Source organism: Ursus maritimus, unplaced genomic scaffold (assembly GCF_017311325.1).
Source record: "Ursus maritimus isolate PB19 unplaced genomic scaffold, ASM1731132v1 scaffold_12, whole genome shotgun sequence".
Lineage (NCBI taxonomy): Eukaryota > Metazoa > Chordata > Mammalia > Carnivora > Ursidae > Ursus > Ursus maritimus.
In genome coordinates this window covers 60,061,666-60,083,502 of record NW_024423564.1, presented here as the reverse complement: position 1 = coordinate 60,083,502, position 21,837 = coordinate 60,061,666, and the positions used below count along the sequence as shown (strand labels likewise).

General features: G+C 52.2%; 1 protein-coding gene and 1 long non-coding RNA gene across 2 annotated transcripts in view; both read right to left on the bottom strand.

Annotated features, from left to right (window-relative positions):
• DHCR24 (24-dehydrocholesterol reductase) overlaps positions 1-21,752 on the bottom strand; it is a 28,815-nt gene extending 7,063 nt beyond the window's left edge. The window contains exons 1-6 of the mRNA XM_040627261.1: positions 21,466-21,752; positions 17,840-17,995; positions 10,888-10,993; positions 10,057-10,175; positions 7,856-8,119; positions 2,882-3,025 (exon numbers count right to left, since the gene is read on the bottom strand). Coding sequence (XP_040483195.1) covers positions 2,882-3,025; positions 7,856-8,119; positions 10,057-10,175; positions 10,888-10,993; positions 17,840-17,995; positions 21,466-21,696 — 1,020 coding nt within the window. The 5' untranslated portion in view covers positions 21,697-21,752. The remainder of the gene's footprint in view (positions 1-2,881; positions 3,026-7,855; positions 8,120-10,056; positions 10,176-10,887; positions 10,994-17,839; positions 17,996-21,465) is intronic.
• LOC121102091 lies at positions 1,306-2,756 on the bottom strand. The gene is made up of 2 exons (XR_005834160.1): positions 2,541-2,756; positions 1,306-2,270 (listed from the first exon to the last, which is right to left on the bottom strand). It is a non-coding gene; the product is annotated as an uncharacterized LOC121102091 (long non-coding RNA).
• Positions 21,753-21,837: the final 85 nt, after the last annotated feature.

The window sequence follows — 21,837 nt, the reverse complement described above, 5'->3', positions numbered from 1 at the left end:
AGTCCCAAAGGCAGACCCCATGACAACAGCATTCTAAGAAACACGAACCACCAAGAACCCTATCTGGTGCTACTTCCACGTATCGGCCAACCACTTACGCTGGCTGGAAAGGAGGACGTAAAAGGGAAGAGAAAAGGGGGCTGCTCAGAGCCCTCTTTGTCTTCAGTCCTTCCTTACTCCTCAGTGAGCCACACTGGAGTGTCGGCAGAATGCAAATGTTACCAGGAAGGGAGATAAACGCAGCTGAGCTACCTTGGTGCAGCGTCTCCACTGGTCCACTAAGAAGGAAACACACGCACGTGAAGAGTTCAATCCTCCTATGTTCATATTTAAGAGATGAACAGCGAATTCCTTCCAATCATGTAAAGTACTAATTTTTCTTTACTTAGAACATTCCATAGCAAACTTGAGAGAGACTGTGGTAGTATCTTTGACGGTACTCTTTCCCTGCTTCTTGCACTGGGCCCTTGCAGGTCAGGTGGCCAGCCTTGACCAGGACTGCTGATTAACTGAGCTGGGTGAAGGAAGGCCTGGCCCCGGGGTGGCAGGATCGGACTGAGAGGTTCGGCTCCAGCCCCGGTCAGCTGGCTGTGGTTGATCAAAGGGTAGATTCAGCAAGGAGGAGCCAGGGTGGAGGGCTGCCCCGTGGAAAAGCAGTTCATGGCAGGGGACGGGGAGAAGGCATGCACTTGACATTCTTTCTGCAAATCCACGGAGTGGGTGCAGCGGTGCTCCGCCCAGACGCCCCGTGTGCAAGTCTCAGTTGTAAAACACCCCTCCTAACAGATCCTTCCTTTCACCCTGGGCAGGACAGCCAGCGCTTAACGGCGCAAAAATATAAGACAAACCTCATTATGAAGCTTAGCTCTGTGATTCAAAAACATAACAACACAGATTCTTACTCCTGAAACCAGTATTACGCTATATGTTAACGAACTTGAATTAAAAACAAACACACACAAAAACAGCCCACAAGTGCTTTGCTAGTCCTTTCTTCAAAAGAGGTAGAGTGTGATTTGCCTCCCCTCGAGTGTGAGGAGACGGGCCCCATACGGCATCGGGGCTCCTCCTTGGTCTGTCTCCTGGATGGCTCCCGCTGCCCTTTCATGTGGACACTTGAGCAGCCCACGTGGCAAGGAACGGAGGCCTCTTGTTAACAACTGTGTGAGGGAACCTTCCGGAAAACAGATCCTCCATCCCCGTGCAAGCCTCCACATGACACTGGACTGCAACCCTGAGCTGGAGCCACCCAGAGGAGTCCCTCCCCAATCCCTGACCCTCAGAAACTGAGATAACAGAAAATAATAAAAAGAAACAGTTGTTTTAATTCTCTAAGTTTGAGATAGTCCATTATGCAGCAAGAGACCACTAATACACTCAACCTCTTCCTGAGTTGTGTTACTTTGGACAAACTAAGCCTCAGTTTCCCCATCCGTAAAATGGAGAAGACACGAGGACCCGCACTCCCAGGGCTGTTAGGAAGGTTGAGATCATGTGTACGGTGGTCAGCGTAACAGCTAACATGTACAGAGCGATTACTGTGTTACCTGCCTGATGTTCTTCTCAGGGTCCCTGGCTGGTCCTCTTTCTTTTCCTGGCTCTTAAATGTTCTTGCTCGTGACAAAAGCTCTTGACACACCTCCCACAACTTAACACTGCTCTTGGCAGGGACAAGGAGGGACTTGTGGTGTCTTCTGCGTTTGGCAAAACTGCCCACCAACTGCTCCGGGCCTCGACACTGCCCAAGGGAGCTCTCGTGGAGGTGGGGAGCCCCGTGCTCCCAGGTGCTCATGCGCCCTCCACTCCCCCCTCCTCCAACCCCTCGCCACGGCCCCATCACTTCAGCCTGAGACGTGGCCCACAGTTAGAACGGACCACCTCTCCTAGGAGACTGCCAGGTCTAACTTCTTCATGCCTGTCACCCTGTTTAAGCTAGTCATCATGGCTTCCAGGTGCCCCGTGACCTGCTCCCGTGATGCAACGTGTCTTAATCTGACTCCACCCAGCCCCGTCCCCTCATCTCCCAAGCCCTCCTCCGTGTTCTTGTGGTCTGACATCAGCAAAGCCCCTCCATCCTCAATCTCTTGTCTCAACATTGCCTTCCTCTCCCTGCTCTTAGCCGGGGCCTGGCTGGCCCCTGCAGGCCTCCTCAGTGGCATCGTTTCCTCTCCCACGACCGTCTGGGGTTGATGGAGGTGAGGGGGGCTCCTCCTGGCGCCTCATTACTGCTTCTGGATTGCTGCTCCTCTCCTCAGCAACTTTGGTGCGAGCTGCACAACATGACAAATGTACTAGATACCGCTGAACGGTACACATTAAACTGGTTATTTCTAGGTTATATGACTTAGAAAAAAAAGAACCCCCGTAGCCCAGTTGAGGACCCACGCTCCGGCTCTTCCTCTGCCTGGCTCGTCCCCCCCAGCCCCATGTTCAGGTCCCTGAGCACAAGCCAGGCCTCCCCCGAGAGGCCTTCTCTGTCGCCCCTCTTTCCAGTGTCACTGCACTCACCCCTCCACGCACAACAGCAAACCCTTGCTCACCTTTCAGGGCCAAGCTCGACCTCCGGCAGAATGAGCCACGTCCCGGCCCGTTCCCGGGGCGCTTCGCCATGCCGGAGTCTGTCGGCCTGGCGAGGCCTCGGCTCCTCAAGGGCAGGGCAGGAGCGTGTGCCCCCAGGTACCCGGCCCGCGCCCCGGCCCGCGCCCCGGCACGGAGCAGGTGCGCTGGGACAGGCTGCCCCCCGAAGGAGAGGACTGGGGTGTTGTGTGAGCGGGCGCGCCGGGTCCCCGGACCAAAGCCACTCTTGCCCTCAGGGAGGGACAGTAGCTGCATGCTAGCCGCCCTGGTCCCCGCCCGGCCGGCTGGGCAATCCGAGCCTCACCTGGAGCTCCCAGAAGATGCTGCGCGTGTGGCGGTGGTAGTAGTGTCTCAGGGGAATGTACTCCAGGCCCTCGCGGTTCGTCTTCAGGTAGTTCTCCACGTGCTTGAAGAACCAGGGCTTGTAGTAGTTGCCAATGCTATTCAGCTGAAATGACAGGGGGCACGGCGTCAGCCCACAGACGAGGACCTGAGGCCGTCGGGCTGGAGCAGTGATACCCGGCTTCTGTTCGGCCCCCCTGGCCTTTTCAAAGCTTCCGTGTCTGTCACCACCCCTGAGACTCTTGAAAGCCCAGGGGGACTAAGCACAATGGGCGTTCTGTAGCAGAGCGCGGTTAGGCGCTGTGCCCAGGGCCCGACAGCTGGTTCCCCAGTCTAGAGGGCTCAGCCACGCCTCCCCCTCACGGACAGAACCGAGGTGCAAATGTTTATGGACACAGGGCCACGCAGGGGACTCCCTTCCTTCCTCCCTCCCTTTCCTCCTTCCCTTCCACTCGGCCGACCCCGGCCAGCAGCACTAACTGACTGTGGCACTTTCCCTGCCACCGAGACCAAGCCCCACAACCCTCTGGGTGCCGTGCTCCCCTCAGGCAGCCCCCAGCAGCGGAGGAAGCTCACAGTGTGAACTGAATGCTTCCCTGGCCCCCTGGCCTCCAATGCCTAGATCGTATATTGAGACAGTCTTCAGTCCTAAATGGTTCAGGACTTCACCTGCCGTGCCCTGCCCTGCATGACTTAGCCTCTCTGGGCCTCAGCATCCTTGTGCATGGAATGAACTCCAGGCAGATGCTTTTGGAGAGAGGCAGGGCGGCAGCCTGGAAGGAGCATGGGCTCCAGAGAGACGCCAGACCCGTCAGCCCCCTGCTCTGTGACCTGGGGCCGGCCACTCTCTCAGCCTATCTCTTCACATATAAAATGGCAATAAAACTACAGACTTTGTGGGAGATTTTCTGTGCCTGTTAGAAATCACTCACACATGCTACCGACACTCAGGCCCCACATCAGACCACCTTCCCTAGGGGCTGGGAGAGGCACTGAGTCCTACGGGCAGGAGAGATCACGCCCAGCCGGGGAGCAGCACGGGGTGAGGAGGGAGCAGAAAGCAGGGGCCACACAGCAGAGGCAGAATATTGCCGGGAACCATGGGGAGGTGAAAGCGGGAGCAGAGGCAAGCTGAGCAGTCCCAGGGCGGCTCGTGGAGACACTAACCACAACAAGCTCCGGGCACTGTTCACGTGCGTGCTCTGTATCCCCTCCCTAACCTTGCAAGGCGGAGCTGTCCTTGTCTCCCTGATGAGGACAGGACAGAACCGTCAAGGTTGAACAGAGCGCCCGAGGCCACAGGGCTGGCAAGGGCAGGGCAAGGACGCAAGCCTATTCCACGTGGCACAACGAGGCCAGGGCTGGGCAGCAGGGAACTTGAATGGTGTGCCCTGGAATGGGAACATTATTTAAAAAAAAAAAAAAATCTATCACTATTTTCTCCTGATTCTAAAAGCAAAGTAAAGGCCTTGTGGGAAGTTCGAACACTGCAGAAATCGGCTACTTGGCCAGCGAGACAGCTTGCAGCCTCAGCCTCCAGAAGTAACTAACACTGATGTGTACTCATTAGGTTTTCTTCTCTGTGCACACACATGGATTTACAAAAATGGGATCGTCCTGTGCACTGTTTGCGGATTCACCTGTCCTACTTTGAATACCTGGGGCTGGCCCTGGGCAGGTCACTCTGAGCCTTGAACTGGCAAAATGGAGCTATTACCCACCCTGGGGTGGCTGCGGAGACCAGAAGAGGCAACGAGGAAAGTGCCTGGTATGGCGCCTGCCCACAGGGCACAGCGGTCGGTTCCCAGCCCTCTTGCTGTCCTCTGCCCCCCAGCCCCTTGCCAGCCCCTCCCCCGGGAGCCTTTTGGTCCCCATCTCCGGCAGCAACACTGCAGCGCATCTGGGTGTCCCGTTGTGCAACAGGCCACTATGCCGGCAAGAAGCTGGGCTAAAGAGCCTGTTTGTGCAAGTCCGTTTTAACGTGGCTAGCGTGGCAGGACAAAGCACACTGTGTGCTGGCCGCTGCCTGCTGGGACAGGGGACAGTGAAACCCAACAGGAGCAGAGCAACCTGCTCGACCCCAGGTGCGGCCTGGCCTCACACCTGGCAGCGGCACAGCTGCACGATGGAATCGAGACTGGGGCATACCCGGGTTCGGGCGCTGCCTGTGCTCCTCGACTCAGGAGGAACCTTCGTGCCAGACAAGCCCGGGAGATGTTAAGAACCCAGATTGCGCATCTTTCCCAGGGTACAGGTCCGCTGCAGCAGCCAGACGGCCACGTGAGCTCCCGTTCCAGCCCGAGTGCTCAGAGAGCACGCCAGTCTCCAGCTCCGGGCCTCTCCTGTAAATCGGGGTGGGCTGCCTCCCCCCAGGGGCTCTTCTGGGCCTGCAGAGGGCCCATCCCAGCACTGGGTCAAATTCCTGAGCAGCCCGCCCAACAGGGGTGTTCGGAAGAAACGTGCCTCAAATGAAATATCCATATGTCTCATGGCATCTGCCACTCTCCGCCCCCAGCCCTGTTCCCGGTGGGTGTCGGGGTCTCGCTTGTTGGGACACTTTCTAAAACTCGACAGCCTGGGGGCCCGGCCCCTCTCCCACTGACACCAGGCGAACCTCGGAGTAAGCCCTTGGTCTTCTAGGACGGTAAGGGAATTGGTTACAGCGCTCCCACATTTTAAAAGTTATACAAACCCCGCTGCCCAATTACAACCTTAGGTAGCATCTAACACAGCGAACAGGTACCAGAAGGGCTAGTAGAGTGGCGGGTGAGCACGGCCATGATGCCGGCCCCTCCGTCAGCCTCTTAGGGAATGCTGGGAGAAGGTGCACACACACTGGGACACCCCTCTAAGGGAATGCTGGGAGAAGGTAGAAAACATCTGCACTAGATGTCGTCACTGGGTGACCAGGTGCTAGGTGACCCACACTGACGGGGCCTCAGCCCTGGTTAGGCAGAGCCGGGGCCTGGGGAGCGACACGGCACATTGGCTCCGTGTCCGCGTCCAGTGTTCCCGCTTCTGCTCCAGGATCCCCATGTTCCGGCACCCACCATAGTGTCCCACCAGGAGGGGTCCTCGGTCAGAGTCTGTGATTGCGGCTGGGTTATAGAAGCCGATATGCAGGGGAACTAACACTGAGCTAGGAGTATGCCCTGAGCTTCCATCTCCCCCGTGTTGGCGAGGAGTGCTCACAGAAGTCTCTTCCCCCTCCTGGCCTTGTTTCCTTATCTAGAGAGGGAATTGTACCAGATGATTTTCAAGCCCTTTACAATTTTAAGAGGTTTTAAGTATACAAGTATAGATCGAGAGCCTTAAGAGTACCTATCCTTTGATGTACCTTACGATATTATTCCAATTACAGACAAAAGATGCTCACGGCTACCTTCCTTAAAATAAGGAAAGACTGGGGCGCCTGGGTGGCTCAGTAGGTTAAGCGTCGACTCTGGTTTTGGTTCAGGTCATGATCCCGGGGTGGTGAGATCAAGCCCTGCGTTGGGCTCTGCGCGGGGCATGGAGCCTGCTTAAGATTCTCCGTCTCCCACTCCCTCTGCCCCTCCCTTGCCACTTGCGTGCTCTCTCTCTCTAAAGAAAAGAAGGAAAGACTGGAAGCAACCTGTATTTCCAACTATGAGGCCATGCTTTAGGAAATGACAGGGCATTCGCTCAACACAGTGCCCTGCTGTCACTAACTGACAATTTTGAAGGCCACGTAACCACATGGGGGAATGCATATCACACTCAACCAGAAAACGCAAATTTGAACAGATGGTCCCGGCCGAAGACAAACAAACGGAAAAAAGCGTACAAAGAGATGTTCAAACCCCAAAGGTGACCCGAGAGCCGCAAAAGAAAACGAGATGCTATTTTTAACCCTATCAGATTGGCAAAAATGAAGGAGTGATTGTATCCGGCGTTGGCAAGAGTGCTGGAGAAAGGCATTCTCACACGCCGACGCCGGATGCGGGCAGGCGCACCCCCCTTCTGAAGGGCTGTTTGGCGGTGGCTGTCAGTACGTAATGTGCTCCAATCCTAAGACAGGAATTCCAATTTTTGGACTCAATCCTACAGAAGTGCTTGTCCAAGAGGCCAAGGGTGGATGTCAGAGAATCTTCAACGCAATCTCATTTGCAAGAGCAAGACATCTGGAGCAAGATGACTGCTCGTCAGGAAGCACTGGGTTAGGCCAGCTACTTGCACACTGCCACGAGACACCGTGGGGGGACAGAAGGGTGTGCCCGCGCGCATGCGCACACACCCTGAAGAATGCACCGCGAGGCGAGCGGCTACGCCGGGGGTGAGGCTGGAGGCAGAGCCCCCTTTAACTTTTCCTTTATGTATTTCAACATTGTGACGCTACTTCTATAATTTAAACACTTTCCTGTATGCACTGAAAAAAGAGGAAATAAATATGCCAAACGGTTAGCAAGAGCTGGCTTTGGGTCATGTTTATCGGTAGAATTTTCTTTTCTTTTACTCATCTATACTCTCCAACTCTCATACACACAGATCCTTTCACACGAGAGAAAGAGCTGCTTTTGAAAATTACATACATCAAAGGAATATCCGTCTAGATTCTGAGGCATCAGATCCATGATGCAAATCTTGGTTCGTCATCTCGTGGAAGTTTACCAGACCTCTTAGAGCCTCAGTTCCCTAATCTAGAAAATGGGGTTGCTGCAAGGATCAAAGCTTACACCGATCCAGGGGCACACACGCGTCTGGCAGGTGTTCAGGGCAGAGTCAACGGAGGCTTCCGTCCCCGTCTAAGACAGCTCTGACTGCAGATGCTGGGCCCCACCCCCAGGTGGGCTGACCGAGGCCTCAAAGAATATGGCCACCAGGCAGGGTCAGGGTGGGGGCACAGGCTCAGCCCCAGCCCCCCCGGGCCTTCCTCCTCCCCAGGCCTTGGCCCTTGGCCGCTGACGCCCTGGCCTACCTTGCCGGGCTCTGCCTCGTCTGTCATGACCCCCGTCATGATGACGGCCTCATCCAGGGAGTAGAGCAGCCCTTCCACGAAGTGGTTCTCCGGCCGCTGGGACTCACGGGTGAACTTTTCGCAGATAGCCTCCAGGCCCCGCACTGGCTCAAACCGCAGCTTGACGTACTTCTTGGCGGGGATGATGCGGATCTCGGCGGCCACCAGGAAGCCCAGGGTCCCACAGGACCACGGCACAGCATAGAACAGGTCCGAGTTTTCCGACTATGAGGCAGAGTCAATACATGCTGAGAGCCTGCTTCCCGGACCCCGCCGTGTGGCACACAGTTAACAGGGGTGCAGAGAACCCAGGGTCTCAGCTTACTTCCTGCTCTGTCGCCATCTTGTCGTGTAAACCCTAACAAGGAACTTCAGAAACAGGACTTTCTGGGCCTGTATTCCCTCTGCAGCTTCAGCATGACCTGTGAACCTCTACTGCCCCCTGTACCAGGGATGCTCACAGAAAGCGCAGCCCCTCTCCTCTACCCCCCTGCAGCCCCCGGACCACAGGCTACCCAGGAAGAGGCCAGGACCAGCACTGCCCAAAGAGCCAAAACGGAGCGTAAAGGGCAAATGGTCCCAGGCCAGGCTAAAAAAAAGAGCTTCCTGAGGGTCAGGGTCGGCAGGGGACATTAAAATGGGCCATTACTAAGACTTACAAGCCTTTTTCAGTCTCTTAGTGGAATCCCCCCTGAAGCTCAGGGAGACCACTAACATTTCCACGTGAACAGGGAAGGAAAGTGAGGCTCTAACAGGCGACATGGCTCCCCCCAGGCATCCCACAAGTCAGCACAGAGAGGCCAGGGCTCAGGCAAGGTTGCCTAACTCCCGACCCAGCATTTTTCCTGCAAGACCTCATCTGGTTCCACAATCTGCTTTTAACCTTACCATTTCTTGTTCTGGTATTTGTCTTAGAGACAGACAACCGACTTTTCATCTGGCCATTCTAATTCAAGTTCTTCGATTCTCACAAAGCTCCTTTTGAATAAGTCCAGCCTTGTCTGGCCCTTTACCAAGAGGACGGTCCTGTGTGGTCTCTGCTCACGCTGCACACCCTTGGTATGGCTGTGGCGGAGGGCAGGGGGGTGGGGGTGGGGGACTGAAGCAGGGAAGCTCCACAGCAGGCTGGCAGAAGTCTCTGGAACAGCAGAAGTGGGCCATCTGGGGCCCCACCTAAGCACGCTGTCAGATAGCAGCAGTGATAACCAGGTGTCTGCCAGGTACCCAGCTCTCTGCTAGGAGCTCCACATATGGCTTCTCCTTTCTCTCCCTGACAATGCATTTGTCAGATGAGGAAAATGGGCCTTAGAGAAGGGAGGTCACTCACGAATGTTAGTCTCCTTTCTCTGCTGGGAATGAACAGGTCAGAAGGCAGGGCCCAGGCAAGTGTTTAGGAAAATGTGCCGAATTGCTGTGAATCCTGAAAGGGGTCTCTCTTGTCTAAGGCCACGGCTCTCAAGCCTGCCCTGGACTCTCTTCTGTGAGGCCAAAAACCCTGGTGGCTCTCTAAAACATTTTCTTGTAAAGAGTGACTTTGTCCCTGCCATCTGGGGGCCCCTTAGATATGCTCAGAAATCTGAGTTTGTTTAAAGTTTCAATCTTGTCCCACTCATCACGGTAACATGCCTTAAATGTTCGCATCCCACTTTGGGCAGTAGAATTATCTTTGTTTCTCCAAAACAGCCCCTCTTGCCACTGTTAGTTACACCTCACAACACCTGGCATAGAGCTCAGTGGCTCGGGCCCGACTTGCCCTACAGAGGCAGAATGGCATAATAAATGGCTAAGGGCATGGATCTGGGCGCCTGATAACTTGGGTTTGAATCCCAGCTGTGTGGGATTTCCTAGCTGTGGGAACTGGGGCAGGTTTATTAACCTCTCTGTGTTTTAATTTCCTATCTCTACAATGTGGCTAATAATAGGGCCTCATAAAGTTACTGAAGGGTTAAATGGCTTAATAGAGAGAGAGAGAGATGAAGCATTTTCAACAGTACCTGAGCACATACAAGAGGCCGAATTAATTTTGTTATTATTACAGATACAGACCCAGACTGACCAGGTGTGTTTGAAAGGAAGCACCCTCAGAGTCCCTACCTCCCCAACCCCAGGATCCTCGATGCCCAGGGAAGGCTGGTGGGGCTGTTCCCCATCTCTGAACTCACCGGCGTGCACCGCACAAAGCTGCCGTCGGCCAGGACCAGCTCGTAGGCAGTGCAAATGTGCTGGAACAGGCCGTACTTGTGGGATGATGACTCGATGCCCGTGCCCATGATCAAGCCCCCTGTGGAGACACACATGTTAGCCAGGCAGGGCCGTGGGGTGCAAGGTCGGGGGGATCGGGTAAAGGGCACTTCAACGGAGCTGGGGTTGCTCACAGCATGAGGGGGGTGTGATAGGGCTGGCCGCTTGGGGGAGATTTCCCATCTCTGTGGATCTGGAGGGCAGCAGAGGGAAGGAGGGGCTCGAACGGGAGCCTAGGGTCTTCCCCGATGTAGGGGGACCACTGGGAGCCCGTCAAGTGCACTCACACCCTCACGTCTGGCCAGACCCAGCCTTGATGCCCGGGTGCATTCATCTTAAGAGGGACCTTAACTAAACGGGGTCGGGGGGGTTGTCTTGGTGGCAGGAAGCTGTGCCTTGTGGGAACAGTTCCAGGAAGTGGAGGTGTTTCCCCTGGAGAAGGAAAGGCTTTGGGGACCATGAATCCTGCAGAGGGAGAGACAGACTAGACTTATTCTGTGTCCTCCTCAAGGCAGGACTGGAGGAGCGGACACGCGTCACGGGGATACAGATTTGCGCCAGGGAGGGGAAGATGCTGCCTGAGAGGCTGAGCTTTTCCAGGGACAGAAAGGCAGGCAGCCAACGCCCTGCCTTTGGAGCTGGGCGAGCAGAGAGTGACTTCTGTCACAGATGGAACAGCAGCGGCCGCCACACCGACAGGAGGTGGGCCGCGGTGCCTCAGCTCTGAGCCCCGGCCTGTCTTCAGTCCTCACCCACTGTGAGGTCATCGAGCTCGGGCAACACAGGCAGCGTCCAGCCAATGGAGGTCAGCAGGGCGGTCACCTGACCCATAGTCACCAAGGGCTCCACACGGACAATCTGTTGACACAAGAGAGACCCTGGGTCACCGGGAGGCCGCCAGGCTCACAACAAGGAAGGTGTCACCCCAGATCTTCCTACGTGATCACACAAGATTCCTACGTGCCCCTTGCAGCCTCTTGCTAGAACATGCCACTGCCTTTCATTATAGTGAGTGTGGTTTCTGGGGCTGGGTCTGCTCATGTTTGACTGTGTCCTTCCAAATATCTTTACACTTAATACTTAGTTTATTTCTCTTCCAGACTATCTTAGAAATACTCCCTTATTTGCAAGAAACGGCATATACGAAGAAGACAAAAGTCATCCATCCTACTTCTTCATGTCACCCTAGCTGTCAGTGTTAATCCCGTGGTGTCCTTATGTTCAGGCTTTTTCCCTGCATGCCTAAACTGCTATTTTGTATGTTGTAATATAACACACACACACACACACACACACACACACACACACACACAAGTTCAAGTGCATGTCCGCATACTTTTCTGTTTTGCTTTTTAAAATTTAACACTATGACCATCATCCCTTGCCATGGAATATTCTTAGAAACCACAACTCTTAATGGACACATCCATATACCAACATGTGGACTTCCACTTCCAGCCAAGGTGGAGCAACGGGGACCCCATTTACCCTGCTGCCCGAAAGCAAGAAACTGTGAAAACGAAACAAGAGTTTTCAACATAGTCGGCACCAGGCAATGAAGTTAGCGACCGCTGAGAGACAGGAAACAAATGAGGGAGGCTCTGTGAACGCCCAGGCTAATTCCCTGGAGTCAGGCAGAGCAGGCACGGGAAAGGCCGGGGAGCCCAGTGGACTCTGTGCTGAGCGCCGCAGAAGACCATGGTGACTAGGGTTTGCAGGACAGAGCACTGGAGAGGAGAGAACTGCACAGAGAGAAGACTCTGAAGGACTGCAGAGGATGCCCACCGAGCCCTCAACGGAGTACTGGTCAGTGTGCACGCATAAGGAAGTTACCTGAGGCTGAGGCCAGGGAAAGTGGCACCAGAAAGGGTAACAGGGAACAGGGCCAGGGGCTCACCCAGGGGAGGAAAGAATATCTGCTCTCACAAGCCAGACTGGAAAACCTCTTGGTTCACAAGGCGATGGGTAGAGTATGATCTTTTTTTTTTTTTTTAATGTATTATTAGCAGATGGACCACTGGAATCTTTTTTTTTTTTTTTAAAGATTTTATTTATTTATTTAACAGAGATAGAGACAGCCAGCGAGAGAGGGAACACAAGCAGAGGGAGTGGGAGAGGAAGAAGCAGGCTCATAGCGGAGGAGCCTGATGTGGGGCTCGATCCCATAACGCCGGGATCACGCCCTGAGCTGAAGGCAGACGCTTAACCGCTGTGCCACCCAGGCGCCCCGGGTAGAGTATGATCTTGCCTCAGCGGTGGGGATCAACTACCCTTAGATGACACGCTGCTCTGACCTCACCTGAAAAATCAAGACCCACCAGGATCAAACTATTTCCCAGTAATATAGCTGTGTCTCAGAACAAAGCTCAAGAAGATTTATAAGAATACAAAAATATCCAGCACCCAAAAATGTCAAAGTCACAATGTCTAGAATCCAATCAAAGTTTACCAGGTATGCAAGGAGGCAGAAAGATCTGACTCACAAGGAGGAAAATCAATCAATCTGCTTTGATAAAATAGGTCCAGGTTTTTTCAGGGATATTAAAATTAGCAAACAAGAACATTAAAATAATCATTATAAACCAGTAATTCTATGACTCTATTCCCCATATTCAAAAAGTCAAGTGGAGACATTAAAAAGATAGTAAAAAGATCCTTAATCAAACTTCCAGACATGAAAACAGCATCTGAGACGAAAGACACACTGGCCGGGATTGACCTTGCAGGAGCAAAGAGCAGTGCACTCAAGCACACAGCAACTGAGACTCTCCTAAACGGGACACAGAGAGAGAAAAAATGTTTACAGAATTTATGGGGCATCAGTGAGCTCAGCTGTGGAACAACTGCAAGGGGTCTCATAGCAAAGGTGCTATTCCGGAAAGAACCGGAAGTATATTATTGCTTACAGTTCTTAAAATATTCATGACACAGGATGCGATCACTTGAAGGTAGGCTGTGATAAGGGAAATGCAAACTATAAATCCTAAAACAACTGCTAAAAGAACAAAACAAAGAGTTACAGCTAATAAGCCAACCAAAGAACTAAAGTAGGATTTCAAAAATTATTCAGTAATCCGAAAGACAGAAAGAAAAGAAAAGAAAAGAAAAGAAAAGAAAAGAAAAAAAGAAAAGAAAAGAAAAGAAAAGAAAAGAAAAAGGGAACAAAGAACAAAGGGGCAAACAGAAAACAAAGAACAGGGGTGCCTGGGTGGCTCAGTTGGTTAGGCATCCAACTCATCCAACTCTTCCTCTCCTCTCCTCTCCTCTCCTTTCCTTTCTCCTCTCCTTTTCTTTCCTTCTTTCTTTCTTTCTTTCTTCCTCTCTCTCTTTCTTTCTTTCATTTTATTTATTTATTGAGAGAGAGAGAGAGAGGGAGAGGGAGAAGCAGGCTCCCTGTTCAGCAGGGACTCAATCCCAGGACCCTGAGATCATGACCTGAGCCAAAGGCAGACACTTAACCGACTGAGCTGCCCAGGCGCCCCAAGCATCTGATTCTTCTTGACCTCTGCTCAGGTCTTGATCTCAGGGTCCAGCGTGTTGTGTTCCCCACTGGGTGTGGGGCCTACTTAAAAAAAAAAAAAAATAGAACAAGGTGGCAGATTTAAACCAAACCTTATTGATAATAACATTAAATGTAAATGTGTGTGGGTTTTTTTTTTTTTCTTTTACAGAGTGTGAACAGGAGAGGGGTGCAGAAGGAGAGGGAGAGAATCTCAAGCAGACTCTGTGCTGAGCGTGGAGGCTGACACAGGGCTGGGTCTCACGACCCTGAGATCACAACCTGAGCCAAAATCAAGAGTTGGATGCTCAACCGACTGAGCCACCCAGCTGCCCCATAAATGGTTTTAACATCTTGATTAAAAGGCAGAGATTGTCAGATCGTGTTAAAAAGCAATACCTAACTATATGCTGCCTTCAAGGAACAGACTTTAAATATAAAGGTACACCATGCCATCACTAGTCAAAAGAGAGCTGGGGTGGCTTTTTTATAATATCAGATCAAGTTGATTTCAGAGCGAAGAAGGGAACTAGAAATAAAACCAGTCATTTCATAATGGTAAAGGGATTCATCAAGAGGACATAAAAATCCTAAACATTTATATACCTCTTAACGGACCTTCAAAACACATGAAGCAAAACCTGATGGAGCTACAAGAGAAATAAATCCACAATTACAGGCAGAGATTTCAATACGTCTTTCAATCATTGATAGAACAGAGAGAAAATTCGTAAGACTATAGAAAACTTGAACAACATTATCAACCACCTTGAGCTAATTGACATCTATAGTACACACCACCCTGAAACAGCAGACTATGCCCTTTTAAAAAAATGCACATGGAACACTTACCAAGACAGCCCATTTTCTGGGCCATAAAGTGTCTCAATAAGTTGAAAAGCATTCTAATCATATAAAGTATGTTTTCTAACAATAACTGAATTAAATTAGAAATTGGCAATAGCTGGGGCGCCTGGGTGGCACAGCGGTTAAGCGTCTGCCTTTGGCTCAGGGCGTAATCCCAGCGTTATGGGATCGAGCCCCATTTCAGGCTCTTCTGATATGAGCCTGCTTCTTCCTCTCCGACTCCCCCTGCTTGTGTTCCCTCTCTCGCTGGCTGTCTCTATCTCTGTCCAATAAATAAATAAAATATTTAAAAAAAAGAAAGAAAGAAATTGGCAATAGAAAGATCTCTGGAAAATTCCCAAATATTTGGAAACTGAATAACAGGCTTCTCAATAACCCGTGGGTGAAAGCACTATCAAAAGGGAAGCCAGAAAGTATTTTGAACTGAAGGAAGATGGAAAGATTCCAAATTTGTGGGATGGTTTTAAAACACTGCTTAGGGGGAAATTTATAGCACTAAACACCTAAGGTCTAAGTCAATGACCTCAGCTTTCACCTTAAAAAACTAGACCAAGAAGAGTAAAATTAAATGCAAATCAGTAAAAGAAAGGAATTCACAAAGATCAAAACAGAAGTCAATGAAATAGAAAACAAAGTAAAAACAGAGAAAAATCATTGAAACCGAAAGCTACTTCTTTGAGAACTTCAGTATAGTTGATTAACCTGTAGCCAGACTGGTCAGGAAGAAAAGAGAGCAGTCACACATGACCAACACCAGGAATGAAACATGTGACATCACTACAGACGTTACAGGTGTTCAAAAGACAGTAGGAATATTATGAATAACCTAATGTCATTCATTATACCACTTGAAATAAAAATACCTTTAGAGACACAAATGCCAAAGCTCACCAAGAAGAAACAACTAAAGAACCACAGGGCTATTAAAAATATTAATTTGTAGATAAAAACTTGCTCACAAAGAAAACTCCAGGCCCAGATGGCTTTACTGGTTAATTCTACTAATTATTGCATAAAGAAATAATACCAATTTTATACAAACTCCTCCAGAAAAATGAAAAGGAAGGAATACTTTCCAACTCATTTTTAGGGACTTATGAATCTACAGTAATCAAAACAGTATGGTATTGGCATACAGATGCGCAAACCGATCAACAGCCCCGAAGAGTCCAGAAATAGAACTATGTATATGGACAACTGATTTTCAACAAAGGAACAGAGGCAATTCAGTGGAGAAAAGAGTATCTCTTCAACAAAAGGGACTAGAATAGGATATCCACATGCAAAAAAAATTTTTTTTTCACCCATATTTCATACTATATGCAAAAATTAACTCAAAATGGACATGGTCCTAAATGTAAAACAGAAAACCATGGTAAAACAGGATTAGGGCAAGACGTCTTAAATAAGAAATCACAAACACGATCTATGAAAGAAGAAATTAATATATGGGACTCCACCAATATTAAAAACTTCTGGTTTTCAAAAGAGAAGTCAAAAACTGGGAGAAAATATTTGCAAATTGCGTATCTGATGAAGGACTTGTTTCTAGGACATAGAATTAGAAAACAAACAACCCAATACAAAAATCTAGCAAAAGATCCGAACAGGTACTTCACCAAAAAAGATCTACAAATGGCAAATATGCACATGAAAAGATGCCCAACATCATTAGTCATTGGGAAAATGGAAGTTAAAACCACAATGAGCTACCACTACACGCCTATTAGAATGGCTAAAATTAAGAAGACCAACCGTACTAAGTCTACGATGATTTGGAACCACTGAAACACTTGTGGGAATGCAAATGCTACAGCCACCTTGGAAAACAATTTAACAGTTTCTTAAAAAGTTAACCATACACCTCTCGTATGATCCAGCCACTCCACTTCCAGTTATTTACCCAAAAGAAACGAAAAGGCTATCTCCATACAAAGAATATACATAAAGGCTCCTAGCCACTTTCTTGGTCATAACCCCAAACTGGAAACGACCCAAACGTCCATCAGTAAGTGAAGGCATAAACTGTGATCTCTGCATACAATGGAATACTACTCATCAGGAACGCAGAATGGACTTCTGATACGTTTCAACACCGATGAGTTTCAAAATAATTATGCTGAGCGCAAGTTGCCAGACAAAATAAAAAAGAGTACATAATGCCTGATCCCACTGATACGAAACTCTAAATACAAATTAGTCATGCAAAGCAGGTCATTATTGGCCTAGGAATGTGGGGGTGGGGTGGGGTGGAAGGAGACAGGGAGGGGGCTAAACAGGGATTAACAAGGGGCACAAAGAAACTTTTGGGAGCAAAGGATATGTTCATTGTCTTGGTGGTGGTAATGGCTTCACGGTTGCGTACATATGCCAAAATTTATTATCGCTGGACACCTCTGTAGTATTGCATACCAAGTGTGTGTCAATAACGCTGCTTAGGAAAAAAGGTAAGACAAAGGAACGTTAAGCAATGTGGCCAAGGCCTCACAACAAAATGCCATCATGTGGCTATATCATATCTAATAACTTCTTACCATTAGGGTGTTGTGCTGTCTTCCATTAGAAATAAAGCTGTGATGGGAAGGAAGGAAGGAAGGAAGGGAGAGAGGGAGGGAGGGAGGGAGGGAGGGAGGGAGGGAGGGGTGACACAATCCCTCTGTGTTGTCTTTGATTTAAACTTATTTCTTTTTTCTTGTGCCAGGTTTCAAGAAAAATTACTGAGTAGGCCAAAGAGTATGCACATGTGTAAGGCTATTAACAAGTGGGTCCCCAGAAAGCCCGGAAGAGGGGCGCCTGGGTGGCACAGCGGTTAAGTGTCTGCCTTAGGCTCAGGGCGTGATCCCGGCGTTCTGGGATCGAGCCCCACATCAGGCTCCTCCGCTGGGAGCCTGCTTCTTCCTCTCCCACTCCCCCTGCTTGTGTTCCCTCTCTCGCTGGCTGTCTCTATCTCTGTCAAATAAATAAATCTTTTAAAAAAAAAAAGAAAGCCCGGAAGAAGGCCCACCCTCCCCTCCACCTCCATAGCCCATTGTTTTTACCAGCACACTTCCTTATTGGGAAGGGATAAATAGGTCCCATTTTGTCTCTCATCTTTGCCCACGATTTCCCCATCCTTTTTTCCCGTGGAACTGCTGACAATCAACGAGTCTCCCTGAGTTCAGTGTGCCCACCTGGGGGATGGGCTCTGACTGATCGCTTCCAAAGCTATGGGGTTTTGAGGGAGGGCAGAGCCTTCTGCGAGGACCGGTATCCTCTTGGCTACAGTTGTCTCCCTGTGAGTCACTCACACCAGGGATGGCGCCCCGCCCGCTCCCAGAGCCCGGGAACGGGCCCCTCACCTGTTTCTTGGTGTCCACCTCCAGAATGTCCATCAGGTTGATCATGATGTTTTTGTGTGTCTTCTTGTACTTCCCAACCCGCAGCGAGACAGTGAGCCAGCCAGGGCGTCCCGTGCACATGAAAGTCTTGCTCCCCTGCTCCTTCCATTCCCGCACCTGCAACCGTGGGACAGAGGCTCAGCTAGCCCCGCCGGAGGGTCCCCAGAGCGGCTGGCAGCCCTGCTTTCAGGAGAGGAAGCTTGGAGGGATGCCTTCGTGTGTCAACAAACATTTACAGAGCCCCTGCCACCTGCCGGGCCCCGGAAGGCACACAGCCCTTTCCCTCTGGAACCTCCTCGGCCGGCGAGGCCGACGGAAAGGCTGGGGTGCTGCCACGCCACCAGCAGCAGAAAGAGCGAAAACCCAGGAGCAAAGTGCTTCTGTAACCCGCCCTACCTGGGCAGCTTAAGGAAGGCTTTGTAGCGGTAACGATACAGCTCTACGAGTGACTAGCACCTACTGCGTGCCCCCACTGTGCCAGGCACCCAGGCACCCACTATACACTGGCTCATGTACTCCTCACAACAACCCCGGGCGGGGGGGGGGGAGCATGGCTAGCCCCCTCTTGCAGGGGAGAAAGCTGAGAAGCAAAATCACTTGGTCCCTCAACAATGAAGGGCAGAGCCCAGATCCACGACCAGGGCTGTCCGACTTCGGGCCTGGAAAGACAGATGGGCTTGTGTTAATAGTCAAGAACAGAATAACAGGTAACACTTCCTGGGCTTATGTGCCAAGCCCCGTTCTAAGTATGGGCATGTGTTAACTCACATGCCGTCGCTCGGACGGGGAGAGAAGGGGCAGGGAAGGACCATCAAGCCGATGGAAGGAAGAGCTTTTACAAAACCTCTACTGTAAGTGACTGCGGCACACACACAGAGAACAAATGGCCCGGGAGATGCCAAGCCCATCAGGAACACAGGAGGAAGTCTTCCCTCCCTGCTGAGATGGACATCTGTTGCTGCGGCCTCTGACCACCCGTCTTCTCTTCATATGCTTCTAACAGTCCCATCTTCCTTTGGTCCAGGTGAGGTTGAGTCTCCTCCTGCCCCCGAAGGTGGGCACAGGACTAAGGTCTGATTCCATCCTTCTGGCCATAGTGACCGGTTCAGGGACGGGCCTAGGGTCCAAGTCAAGACCGCAAGGCCAGTTCTAGGAGACGCACTCTCCTTTTAGTGGGATTGCTGAGCTGGTTGGATGCAACTGCTGGGGTTTCCACAGGGAGATCAGCCTCCCTGAGAATGAAGTCGACCCAGAGGAAGGTCGAGCCAACAGACGGCAGATGGATGGAAAGCTGGAGATAGGGGGACAGGGGCTCCTGCGTCCAGTCATACCTGAGCCACTTTTATTCCTGGGCTTTTCAGGACCTAGGTCAACAAAATCCCTCTCTGCTCAGGCCAGTCTGAGTTGAGTTCCTATCACCTGCAACCAAGAGTCGTGGAGAAGTCTGTGTTGAAACTGACCGGGCGAACACCTCAACATGGGGGAGAATTTTCCTAACCATCCGAGGCCAGGGTGCCCTGTGAATACAGGTGTACGAGCAGAGGAGGCTTACTGAGGAAGAGATTCCTGTGAGGGGACCAGAGGAGGGATCCCCTGATCATCGGGTCCCCAGCTAACTCTGCGATCCCAGGGCTTCATAGGCACTCAGTGGTGTGGGAAACGGATTGTGGGTGCTGCATGCCAGCTGTTGGGTGGGCCACATGAAGTGAGCGTGGAAGCCTTAAAGTCTGAACCACCGGTTGGACTGGATCCTGATGGGAACCGGGCAAGAATCTGAGCTGGGAGGCAAGGCCTTACAAAGTTCCTCTTGTGAGTATGTGCAAGCCAGAGAGAGGTGGGGCGGGCCACAAAGAAGGGCAACCAGTCAGAGGGCTATTATCACAAGCCAGGTGAAAGGCAACAGAACCAAACCTACTGGGTGGAATAGGATGGGATGGGAAAGGAGAAAGGTCAGAGTTCAGGCTCTAAAACCAGGCTGACCTGGGTTCCAACCCCATTTACTAGTTAGATCACCTTGAACACAGGACTACCGCTTCAGCCTCAATTTTCCCATCTGCAAAACAGGTATAAGACCTGTTGGGGTTGCTGTGAGATTAGAAATGACAGACATCAGGGGCATGGGCTGTGGCACATGGCAGGTCCAGGGCGGTGGGCTGGTTTGGCCGAGCCCCTCGTCTTCCTGTCCAGGGAGAACCTTTGGCTTAGTTCAGATAAACAAGGGCTTCATACACATTTGGTGGTGTGGGAACGGATTGTGGGTGCTGCCTTCCAGCTGCTGGGTGGGCCGCATGAAGTGAGTGCGGAAGCCTTAAAGCCGGAACCACCAGTTGGACTGGATCCTGATGGGAACCGAGCAAAAATTTGGGCCGCAAGAATTTGGGCTGGGAGGCCATGTGGTACAAAGTCCCTGGGCTGCTCTGGGCCAGGCCCCAGGGGTCAGAGGTGAGCTGGACAACGGTCCCTGCTTTCTAGAAGCTCACACTCGGAGTGGAGGGGAATGGGGGAACGATAAACAAGTAAATGGGAGTATCTGAACCCGTGGAAAGAGTTAGGAAAGAGGGTGCAGTTGGGGACGGAGGGTAGGAGGGCTCTGGAGCTGTGACTGTGACCGGCCGAACCCAGGGCAGCTCAGGCAAAGCGGTTGCAGATGTTGCATCCTGCCACCAGCCCGAGGTCTCATCCCTCCTAGGGGTGCCCCTCAGCATGCATCTGCCCACCCTTGCTTGCAGAACCCACCACTGCGCCCACAGAACATGGAGGCTGTTACACCTGCGCTGAGCGCAGCGGCGGGGAAACAGCAGCTCTTTGCAACCCGACACTCCGAAGAGCAACGTAAGGAGGGGCAGAGGGAGCCAAGAAAATGCCCAGGCCCAATGCCCACACCAACCCTGGGCACGGAGGAGGCTCCACTGTGAGCAGCAGCAGGGCACAGGCTCTGTGGGCGCCGGGAAGCCTCCTCAAGCAGTGAGCGCAGGGCCCACGGCCGCGAGGCTCTTCACCCTGGCTCAGGGCTACCTACTCACTGTGGTCCTCCGTTCCAAGTAAGTCAAAGGCTCCTTGCTGCTACAGGGTAAACTTTAAACTCAAGACCCCGCCCCAACCTAGTTCCGATGGGACTTTCCAACCTTCTCCCCTTCTGGGCCTTGGCTCACACTCTACCCTGCACCTGACACACCTCGCTCCTATCAATTCCCCCACTTCCCAGTCTCTAGAGCCAGATCCACCTCCCAGAAGCCCTTCGGTTTCTGAGATCGCTCAGGCCGGAGGCAGCCACCTGTGCACGGCTCACCTTCCCCTATCTCGTGATCCTTTATATCCCTCTGGGGAACTCGCACGTGCTCCGCACAGAGTAGACACTCCATAAACACCGAGCAACGTTTGGTCCCCTGAATGCCTTTGCTCACTCCGTTCCCTCCCTGGGAGGCCCCCACTACCACATTTTGAGTTCAAATCCCCCTCCAACGCCGCCTCCTCGGGGAAGTCTGGGCTCCCGGTGCACCTCACGCCACCTCGAGCCCGGCGCGGAGCTCCCAGCGCACACCGCCGAGTCCCGCGGACCCGCTCCCGCCCCGCCCGGCGCCGCTCACCTGCTTCTGGATGTCCCGCACGCGCTGCCCGTGCAGCCGAGGCGCGCTGCTGAGCTTGAACACCACCCAGGCGCGCACGTAGTAGTAGATGTCGAAGATAAGCGAGAGCGGCAGGAGGAAGAGGCACACAAACACCCAGCGCTGGTGGATGAGCACGAACTCCAGCCCCTTCACGCGGACCCAGAGCAGGAAGAGCAGCGCGCACACGGCCAGCGACACGGCGGGCTCCATGGTGGGGCCGGCAGCGCGCCGCGCGGGGGAGGGGGCTGCCGGCTCGCGCCGCCTGTCACCGCCACCCGCTCCGCGCCTGCCTGCGCCCGCCTGCGCCCGCGCCGCCCGCCGCCCGCTCCCGGGGAGTCGGGGGCGGGGGGG